An 11,443-nucleotide genomic window follows, 5' to 3' on the forward strand; every position below is an offset into this window, starting at 1 on the left:
ATTTCATGTTGGTATAATTACTAGACTAATATGATGGCCAAATAAACCAACAAGATTGTTGGTATGTATAGACTTAATGTTAGTACAATTACTATACAACAAACACTTGTTATTATCATTCATGACTATAGTAATTATGGGCATGGACTTTCTTGTGAGATAAAATATAACATTACATTCAATTTCTATCCAACTCTCTTTCTCTTTCATCCAAAAAGAACACCACTTTGGTCTCCACTCTATTCTTCTTTTTCGAATGGAGAAAAAAGATGAACAAGATAACCACAAAAAAGGTAAGTAATGGTGTCAGGCGAAGTCCAAGGCTCCAAACTCGATTTTATACATACGCCAAAAAGGGAAAAGCTAAAGTTGAAGAGTTTGACATTGGGAAGGAACTTGGAGAACCAGGGGAAAGGGACGTCAAGGATGTGATTGGAGCAACGGCAATTGAAAAGAGATCAAAAGACATGCTCCAACCACTTCTGGTTGCAACTTATGCTCGTCGAGGTACGGCGTCAATAGACGGGTTACGATTTCATCCCGATTATCCCTATTTATTAACACCTCTTAAGCTTGGATACCATGGGAATTTAAGAAAGAGGCGTACTGATTTCTATTTTACTTGTTGGACGTTTACAAGATAGCTTTCAGTTTTGATGTGCCGAAGTTAAGGAAAACAATAGTTGGGTGCATGGAAAAAAAAGTGTGCATACTACTGGCTTGGACAGTTCTTCACCCTCATAAGACCATTAGAAGCATGGTTGGACGATGTTGACGAGCAAATTGAAAAAAATGTCCAAGAATCAGGAAAGTGGGGGTCTGTTGGTACTAGGAAGAAAGTTTTCCGGAACGATTTCCGATCACATAAGCATCACTTGTGAGTGGATAAACTTCTTTGATTAGGATATGTTCTTTCAGTTAAACCATGATAAGGAAATTTTCCTAGAGTTCAAAAATCATATGATGGAGGAAAATGGCTTTGATGTTATGAAAAATATCGATGTGCTACTAACAAACCCATACATCTCAGAAGACCATCCAAAAGATTACAAAGCACGTATGGATTGCGCTTCAAAGAAGTACGCCGATAGACTGTTATTTGAATTGGACGTCACTGATTCAAGTTCCTACACCAGCGAAGATACAGATGGTAGTGAAGAGATTTAAGATTGGCTATGTTGGTAACATTAACTTTTTGGGTCTCTTTGTTGTGATGGTATACTTAACGTCTCGGTTGGTATGGTCAAGGCTACAAACAACTCAGGTTTTAGGAACCCCTTTTTGCTTAGTATGTAAGGTCGTACTAATATCTCATGTGTTTAGCTCACTATGTATGAGGTTCCTAATAGATCAATTTTTAGGTTTAAGTGAACAACTACTATGTATGAGTCAACTACTATGGATTGTATTTACTATGGCATGTCTTATATGTACTATTTAATTATTGTGTTAACTACTTTGGATTGTATTTACTTATTTATGAACATGATCTATCATCTCATGACTTATTGGTTTTCACATAATATATCAACTCACAATAAGTTGGTATGAATATGATATACCATCTCAGGTTTAATTGGTATTCCGTTGATATACAAATTGAAGTTACATTGGTATACCATCTGAGGACAAATTTGAATTATATGAACATGATATACCAAGGTTGGTTACATTGGTATTAATATGGTATAACATATCAGAATAAGATAATATTAATAACGATATTGTTGGTATTAATAATAACTGCAATGACCGATCTTCTTTTAATTAAATAAAAACATACATTAAGTAAATTAGTACAAAATCCAACAACGTTTAACAAGTAAATAATTTAGTCATTGGGTGAACTTGAAAATTCATCGAGTCCCAAGTTCGGAACATGTCTTGCTGGAAAGAGTTGAGCTCTGGGACCACCGTAACACACTTGGGCCTGCAAAGTGTTCGTTGTAAAGTATCATGGAGGCAGCGCCTCATGCGCTTCATTGGCCTGATTCAAGTGAATCCCACCAAGAAACATCCGACCACCATCATTATAACATATATCGGAATGTTACCAATTCCAGAAAAATACATTTGTTCCCACTACAACAAAGTGAAAAAACAATTAATCAGCCAATCGACACATTATCCCCAACAACAAATGTAATGTTGATCATAATAACAACATGTTATTTGTCGGTTGGTGATGCATCCTCAGAAATGTATGTAGAGGTGGAAATGTTGGAGGTTTAACCACCTGGGTTTGCATTGTTAAAACCCTAGAAGACATACCAACATGAGCACCCTAGCATACATAGTTAAAATAAAAGATTACTAGCAACATATTAACCCAACAAATAACAACTATCTTACACTCAATATTCTGAAACAATGAATACCTACACAATAAAGGCAACTAAAATTCACCTGATGCGCAATGTCTTGAGGAACTGCCTCGTTTACAGTGGGGCCATTGACCTTCACCGTGGATTTTTTTTTCCGGCCTCCTCCACTCTTCCCGGTAGTAGACGTTTCAACGGCAGACACATATTGACCAGCCCGTGGTCTTCCTTTTTTAATTTTATCCCTTGGTTCGGGGTCTTGAACAGCAGCTATACAAGGTGTGTGCTGCGGACATTAATCACTTGGTGTGTGTTGCGGGTTTGGGGTTGTTCCACTTGTTGTGTTCTGTGGGGTAAGTGTACGTGTGTTGTGTGGGGTGAGGGTACTAGAGCAACTAGATTTATTAACAGAACAGGGAGTGGAAGGTATAGCATGAGGGTTACCTTCCCTTTCCTCAAGTGGCTTCGCAGTACGAACAGAAGAAGGGGAAAAACCATCTCCAGATACACCTAATTCATCTAAACAAAGGCTCATTAACTAAATCATATCCATAAGTATCTCTACAGCTTGATCCGAGGCAGAAGCACGCATAACCATTGGTTCAAGGCCAACCATCATTTTATCATACCTTATCACGTCTTCTGTTTTTGAGGGATCATGATATGCCACTTTCACAAGGGTGTGATTCCTCTTAATGTCTTTTCTCCACCTATCTAAAATATACATAAAGGGCACCTCCGTCACATCATTCACGTCCAACACCTTTATTATGTGCCTACATACAATTCCATGGCATTCAAAGTGGCGGTACAATGCCATGGCATTCAAAGTGGCGGCAATCACAAAACGCCTCCTTCCTCTCTTTGTTATACACAACAACATATTGCTTAGACTTCTCCTTAAGGGGAATTTCCCTCTTCAAAAACTTGGAATATATCCATACATGGTCCATAAAGACATACTCCACTTCACTTTCAAACAATATCTTCCTAGATTCACAAGTTAGATACCTAAGCCTAGTACACTGATTTTGTACTTTCAAGAACTTGGCATCCGTATACAGTTTTTGGAATTTCCTCTCGATAGAGAATTTTGTGGCTAACGGCCTTACATACTGGAATGCATTTGCATCAGCCTCCCTTTCATCATTAGCCCGGCTTTCCATTGCCTTACAATAACAGGGAGCAAACTCGGACAGCCTTGTGTGTTTATTTAGATAGCCAACAAAAAAATTGTTGATGCTTTCAACTCGTTGTGTAGTCTGCATTCCGGCCCAAAAAACATCCTTCACGTACGCAGGAATCCACATTTATCGCTCTGTATACAAACCTAATACAAACACAAGGACAATCCTTAAACTATAACCATTATATACATAATTATTACACTACTGGAATACCAATAACCCATTAATACAACAACAACATCTGCATTGGTATACCAAAATACAACATAATTACACCACTGGATACCAACAACACCCATCAATACACCAAGATCATCTGCATTGGTATACCAAAATAAAGCATATACCTAAATCAGAAATTGAAAAAGCAAGGCACCTATGAAAGTAAAATATCAACATAAAAAAACATATGGATTTAGATGTTCAAATTATGTGCATATTTCAGCCAACCAACCAACCAACAAACATATGAGAGCACAACTTCAACATCAACAAACATATGAATTTACATGTTCAAAATAAGCAATAACAACAACGTAACATAGTCACAAACAAGAACATTTTCCATACAATTCACATAAAGCCTAATGCAATTACAAATATTAACATAAGTTACCTTCAAGCCACTCATAGCACTCTTTCCCTTCTAGCTCCAATTGCTTAACAGCTTCCTACTACGACTGTTCAAAATCCTTCGGTGTCAAGCTATTGTAAATCACATGCTAAAGTAATTCTTTCACTTCTGGGTAGTTGGCAAGGGCACCAAGTTTTGAACCAAACTTTTTCATCATATGCTACATGCACCGGCGATGCCTAGTCTCCGGCATAGGAAAAACAACATTAATGGCCTTCCTCATTGTTGAATATTTAGAGTGTTGATGGTTGCGCGATCGCGACCATGAAGGAGCGCCCGCGCAAGTTTGGCAGGTCGTGCAGAGAGCGCGCCTAAACCGCGTACCTCTCTGGAATTTGGATCTTTGGAAGGGTAAGGTTGGCGCACCCGCGCGTCTGGTGGCGTGCCCGCGCTGCTGGTCGCGCCTAAACCGCGCCCCCTTCTGCTTTCCTGTGGAAATTTCGTATATCTGATGAGGAGCGCCCGCTCCACTTTTAAGCGCGCCCGCACCACCCTGTTTTGCGGTTTTCCTGATGGTTGAGTCTTTATTAAAGGCTTGGTTTCGTAAAAGCTTTTACATAGAAGAAATTAATCGGTATCTCTCAAAAGGAATTCTACACAATTTTCTCTCAAAAACTTCTTGCAAACTTTTGTGAGAAATCTCTTCCAATTAATCCAATTTTGTGAATTAGTCATCTTCAATTTGTTTCTTAGTGCAAAGAACAATTGACTGTCTTTTGTATCTCAAAGAGTATTTCCAGATTGAACCCAAGCATCGTTGTGGGGGAAATTAAACTCTTTACGAATGTGTTCACACGCCTAAGTCAGTGTATCAAGGATCGATACTCAAGTGGTCATTGTATTTCTCATGTTCATGTTCGTTTTCTAAAGGTTGGAGTTGAGGCAAGTGTAATATCTTTCACATTAGTGTTTTCTTTTGTAATTTCAGAATTACATTGTATATTTGGTGCTTGGATTGTAATACTTTGGTTAGTATTTGGATTGTTGTATAAATTGATATTAATAATACACTGTTTAGGTTTTGTTCCCATAATATTAAGTAATTCTTATTGTCTTGAATTACTGAAAACCTAACAATCTAAAGAGTTTAATTTTAGCAAGCATGTCTAGTGTGAAAGAATTGACCACAAATTTTGTTAAACTTAAACAGTTTGATGGTGTGGAGTTTCGAAGATGGAAGAAGAAGATGTATTTTCTTCTTACATCTTTGAATGTAGCCTATGTCATTAGTACTCCAAGGCCTAGTGAACAGGAGAATGAATCCTTGGAGAATGTTCGGGAAAGATCGAAATGGGACAACGATGATTTTATTTATCGTGGTCATATCTTGAATGGTATGGAGGATGACTTATTTGATGTTAACCAAAACATTAAGCCGGCCAAGGAGCTTTGGGAGTCTTTGGAGAGCAAGTACATGGCAGAGGACGCTTCAAGTAAGAAATTCTTAGTTAACAATTTTAATAATTTTAAATTTGTTAATGGTCGGTCCATAATGGACCAATTTCATGAATTGCAACGTATTTATGGTAGCTTGGAACAACATGGAATAGCTATGAATGAATTATTTGTTGTTTCTAGTATCATTGATAAGTTACCCCCTAGTTGGAAAAGTGTTAAGCATGACTTGAAACACAAGAAAGAGGACATGACATTGTCCGGTTTGGCCACCCATCTTCAAATTGAAGAAGGGATTCGTGCCATGGAAGGAGATAAGAATGGAAATCCTAGCACATCTACCGTTAATATGGTAGATGAGGGAAGAGCTAGTGCATCTACTAGTGGAAAGAGGAAGAATAATAATTCTTCTAAAGGAAAGTCCAAAAAGCAAGCAAACAATAACAAGTTTGCTTGTTGGGAATGCGGTAAAGTTGGTCACCGCAAGAAGGACTGCTTTTATTTTAAGAAAAGGATGGAGAAAGCCAAGGAGGCCCGTGCTAATGCAAGCAAGGACCCACCCACCAAAGGTAATCCAATTCATGAGGTTGAATTTAATTCCGGTTAAGATTTAAATGCAACGGATCCTAACATTTTTATGGTGCAGGATGATGACTCATGGTGGATTGATTCGGGGGCTTTAAGGCATGTGTGCAAGAGTAAACACTGGTTCAAAACCTTTCAAAAGGTTGTTGATGGAGAAGACCTCTACATGGGGAACAACTCTACCATCAAGGTTCTTGGAAGAGGACAAGTTGAGCTTGTGTTTAGTTCAGAGACTGCAATAATTCTTAGGAATGTTTTGTATGCTCCGGAAATTAGTAGGAATCTTGTATCCGGGCCTACTCTGAATAGTCTTGGCTATAAGCTTGTATTTGAAGCTAATAGATGCATAATTACTAGGGGTGTAACATTTATAGGTCGTTGCTATTTGGAAAATGGTTTATTTAAACTCTCTTTGAGAGATAAGTATGTATTGGATGGTTTATGTTTGAATGTTGATGTCAATGATAATCATGTTGATTTGAATATGTTTGACTTGTGGCATTCTAGATTAGGACATGTGAATTACAATAAAATGTTTATTATGTCCAAACAAGAATTGATTCCTTCTTGTGATATTTCTCCTACTAAATGTTCTACTTGCATGTTGAAAAAGATCACTAGAACTCCTTTTAGGAGAGTTAAGAGAAGTTCTAATATTTTAGAACTAATCCATAGTGACTTGTGTGATTTTCATAGTACTCCTTCTTTGGGGAACAAAAGATACATAATTACATTTATAGATGGTTATTCTAGGTTTTGTTATGTGTATCTTTTGCATTCCAAAGATGAAGCTTTAACAAAGTTTGATGTTTATAAAAGAGAAGTAGAATTGCAAGTAGAGTCATTAATTAAGAGAATTAAAACTGATAAGGGAGGGGAATATTATGATCCTGCTTATTTCCAATCTTTGGGTATAATTCATGAGACTACAGCGGGTTATGCACCACAATCAAATGGTGTAGCTGAAAGGAAAAATAGAACTCTTGAAGAAATGGTTAATTCCATGTTATCTTACTCTGGTTTGAGTGAAGGGTTCTGGGGTGAAGCAATGTTGACAGCTTGTCACAGTCTTAATCGGGTTCCCACTAAGGGAAAACAATCTACTCCTTATGAACTATGGTACAAAAGAAAGCCAAACTTGAAATATCTCAAGGTTTGGGGTTGTAGGGCAATCGTAAGAGTGCCTAGCAACAAGAAAAGAAAGCTCGGTGAAAGGGGCTTGGATTGCATATTTATAGGTTATGCTGAGCATAGCAAAACCTATAGGTTCTATGTAATTGAACAAAATGACTATATATCGATTCATTCGATTATTGAGTCAAGATATGCAATTTTTGATGAAAATCGATTTTCATCAATGAGTAGACCGAAAGATCTACAAATTAGTGCCAATGATAGGGAGATAGTAGAGTTGAATGATCAACTTGAAACTCATGAAAGTACATTCAATAATGAGAATGTTGAAACTCCTCAAGTAAGGAGAAGTACTAGGGAAAGGAAAATTAGGAATCCTCTAGATGACTTCATAATTTATTTAGTTGAAGGGTCTAGGGATGTCCTTAGTTCTACTACTCCATATTGTTTCAATGTGGATAGTGACACAAAGACTTATAGCGAGGCCATATCTTCCCAAGATAGTGCATTTTGGAAGGAAGCTATAAATGATGAGATGGATTCCATCATGGGAAATAATACTTGGGTCATAGAGAATTTACCTCCCGGTTGCAAACCTCTTGGTTGCAAGTGGATTTTCACTAGGAAAAGGAGACCGGATGGCTCTATAGTGAAATTTAAAGCCAGATTGGTTATCCAAGGTTTTAGGCAAAAGCATGATGTTGATTATTTCGATACCTATGCACCGGTTGCAAGAATTACCTCGATAAGGTTACTGATTGCAATGAATTCGGTATATAATCTAGTAATTCATCAAATGGATGTCAAAACGGCATTCCTTTATGGAGATCTAGAGGAAGAAGTGTATATGAAACAACCCAAAGGGTTTGTTTTGGAAGGACAAGAAGATAAAGTGTGCAAATTAGTTAAGTCATTGTATGGACTTAAACAAGCACCAAAATAGTTGCATCGGAAATTTGATGACACAATTTTGTCCTTTGGATTCAAAGTGAATCAAGCTGATAAGTGTATTTATAGCAAATTTGATGACAAAGGTCATGGTGTCATCATTTGTCTATATGTTGATGATATGCTTATCTTTGGTACAAGTCTATAACAACTAGAATTGACCAAGGAATTCTTATCCTCATCTTTTCAGATGAAGGATTTGGGGGAGACGGATGTCATTTTGGGCATCAAGATTATAAGGGACAATGGAAGACTTATCTTGAGTCAATCTCATTATATTGAGAAGATGATCAAACGGTTTAATATGTTTGATAAGTGTCCTGTGAACACCCCCATGGAACCTAATGTTAAATTGGTTAAGAATTCAGGGAAAACGGTTTCCCAATTGGAATATTCAAGGATAATTGGATCCTTGATGTATGCCATGACTAGTACAAGACCGGATATTGCATTGGCTGTGCGGAAACTAAGTAGATTTACTAGTAACCCGGGTGTACAGCATTGGTTTGCAATAAGAAGGGTCTTGAGGTACCTTAAGGGTACGTTAGACTGTGGTCTGATTTATAGTGGATTTACTTCAGTTTTAGAAGGATATTCTGATGCAAGTTGGATCACTTACAAGGAGGATGACTCTTCTGTAAGTGGTTGGGTATTCATGTTTGGGGGAGGTGCCATTTTATGGTCTTCCAAGAAACAAACTTGCATTGTGGATTCCACTATGGCAGCGGAGTTTATAGCTCTTGCTTCAGCTAGTAAGGAAGCTGAGTGGTTGAGGAATCTCATGATAGAGTTGCCTTTATTGCCAAAGGCAATGCCACCAGTGGCAATCCATTGTGATTCCAATTTGACGTTAATAAAGGCTTATAGTCAAGTGTACAATGGTAAGTCTCGGCATATTTCACTAAGGCATAGCCTAGTGAAAGAGCTTATCAATGATGGGGTCATAAGTCTTGACTATGTTCCAATAAAGTTAAATTTGGCAGATTGCTTTACAAAGGCAATGCCAAGACATTCTATCATATTTGATATGAATGGAATGGGTTTATGTCCAAAAACACGAATTTGTGAAACCCAATCTAACGCTTGAAGAAACATCAAGCCTTAGATTCAATGTGGTTGAATCGCATTTTGTTGTTTGTTAGCAATATTTGATGACCCATATTGCTATGTTACTTGTGATGTGTAAGGTAGCGTCTAATTAAAATTCTCAAAGATTTAGAGTTGAGAAGCTCTAAATGAAGGTGTCTTATCAAAAGGACACTATTACGTATATGAGAACCTACCTATATGAGTTCGAAGTTTAGCCGCTTCAAGAAGTCTAGATGGACATATAGACTTTGATGAACTTATGAAAGATACGGACACATGGCTGTATAAAAGTGTCAAGTGATGATAAATTTGATTTGTCTTGTGTGTACTTCACCTTCAACTGGTTGGATATATCCGTGTGATTCAATCCGTATGGAAATCATGGGATATGATCATCGTTAAGTGTGTTGTACTAGATGTCAATTCAATCCGAAGGGACATTGGCATTGATGCATGAGATGTGGTTTAATTGTTAGAAGTGGAGAATGTTTTAAGGAACACTCTAAATGGGGGAGGATTGCTGAATATTTAGAGTGTTGATGGTTGCACGATCGCGACCATGAAGGAGCGCCCGCGCAAGTTTGGCGTGGCCGCCCAGAGAGCGCGCCTAAATCGCGTACCTCTCTGGAATTTGGATCTTTGGAAGGGTAAGGTTGGCGCGCCCGCACGTCTGGTGGCGCGGCCGGACGTCTTAGTGGCGTGCCCGCGCTGCTGGTCGCGCCTAAACCGCGCCCCCTTCTGCCTTCCTGTGGAAATTTCGCATATCTGATGAGGAGCGCCCGCGCCTCTTGGTGGAGCGCCCGCGCCACCCTGTTTTGCGGTTTTCCTGACGGTTGAGTCTTTATTAAAGGCTTGATTTCGTAAAAGCTTTTACACAGAAGAAATTAATCGGTATCTCTCAAAAGGAATTCTCCACAATTTTCTCTCAAAAACTTCTTGCAAACTTTTGTGAGAAATCTCTTCCAATTAATCCAATTTTGTGAATTAGTCATCTTCAATTCGTTTCTTAGTGCAAAGAACAATTGGCTGTCTTTTGTATCTCAAAGAGTATTTCCGGATTGAACCCAAGCACCGTTGTGGGGGAAATTAAACTCTTTAGGAATGTGTTCACACACCTAAGACAGTGTATCAAGGATCGAGACTCAAGTGGTCATTGTATTTCTCATGTTCATGTTCGTTTTCTAAAGGTTGGAGTTGAGGCAAGTGTAATATCTTTCACATTAGTGTTTTCTTTTGTAATTTCAGAATTACATTGTATATTTGGTGCTTGGATTGTAATACTTTGGTTAGTATTTGGATTGTTGTATAAATTGATATTAATAATACACTGTTTAGGTTTTGTTCCCATAATATTAAGTAATTCTTATTGTCTTGAATTACTGAAAACCTAACACTCATGGCAGCATCCTGATCTGTCATGATCGCTGCTGGAGGTTCCCCACCCATACACTTAATCCATTGCCTAAACAGCCATTCAAAAGTCTCATCATTCTCATGTGACATTAAAGCATATCCTAATAGGATGGTTTGTCCATGGTGATTCACACCAACAAAAAAGAAAATGGCAACTCATATTGATTTGTGAGGTAGGTTGAATCAAAGCACACAACATCACCAAAGTACTGATAAGCTGCTCTGCTCCTAGCATCAACCAACATCATATCTTTCAGTTTCCCAGATTCATCTATAGCCTATGCATATGGTAAAATTTTTGATTGTCATCGATCATTTTACTAAAATACTCTAGCATCGCCGCTACATCCCTATTTTTCAACTTCAGCTTCCTCTTCCTGTTCACCAAATTATGCATATCTTTCTTATTGAACCCCATATTTTCAACACTGTGCCTTTGGCTGGCCATGCTATGGAAAATTTGACCAATTGGAGCACCTGACCCGTGGTCATTCTCAATCCTATATTCAATATGCTTTATTATATTTTCTTTCTTATACATAGGAATATGTTTTGACTTTCCTGAGGTAGGGGTATGACGTTGGTGCTTATTCACAACTTTGTTCAGCTGCCATTGTCCTGCCTTATTCACTTTGGCATAGATCATTACCGGGCACTGCCATTTCTTCGATTTCTTCTTCACTATCGGCTCATCAAGCACGACAATCCTCTTCCCATTCACCCTCCTCCTATACCTT

The 11,443-nt window shown here is 38.0% G+C and overlaps 1 protein-coding gene across 1 annotated transcript; it reads right to left on the reverse strand.

Moving 5' to 3' along the window:
• Positions 1-2,859: 2,859 nt before the first annotated feature.
• LOC110699817 (protein FAR-RED ELONGATED HYPOCOTYL 3-like) lies at positions 2,860-3,631 on the reverse strand. Its single transcript, XM_021877330.1, has 2 exons — positions 3,195-3,631; positions 2,860-3,097 (listed from the first exon to the last, which is right to left on the reverse strand). Exons 1-2 carry the CDS (start codon positions 3,629-3,631, stop codon positions 2,860-2,862), a joined length of 675 nt encoding a protein of 224 aa, XP_021733022.1.
• Between the last annotated feature and the right edge of the window lie 7,812 nt (positions 3,632-11,443).

Source organism: Chenopodium quinoa, unplaced genomic scaffold, assembly GCF_001683475.1.
Source record: "Chenopodium quinoa cultivar QQ74 unplaced genomic scaffold, ASM168347v1, whole genome shotgun sequence".
Taxonomy (NCBI): Eukaryota; Viridiplantae; Streptophyta; class Magnoliopsida; order Caryophyllales; family Amaranthaceae; genus Chenopodium; species Chenopodium quinoa.

Bases quoted from the DNA above. Each gene is read 5' to 3' on its own strand.
- LOC110699817 (XM_021877330.1), bottom strand. From the start codon at position 3,631: ATGTGGATTCCTGCGTACGTGAAGGATGTTTTTTGGGCCGGAATGCAG. The intron at 3,098-3,194 runs GTATAACAAAGA...AATTGTATGTAG, and splicing joins TCTAAGCAATATGTTGTTGT to GCACATAATAAAGGTGTTGG.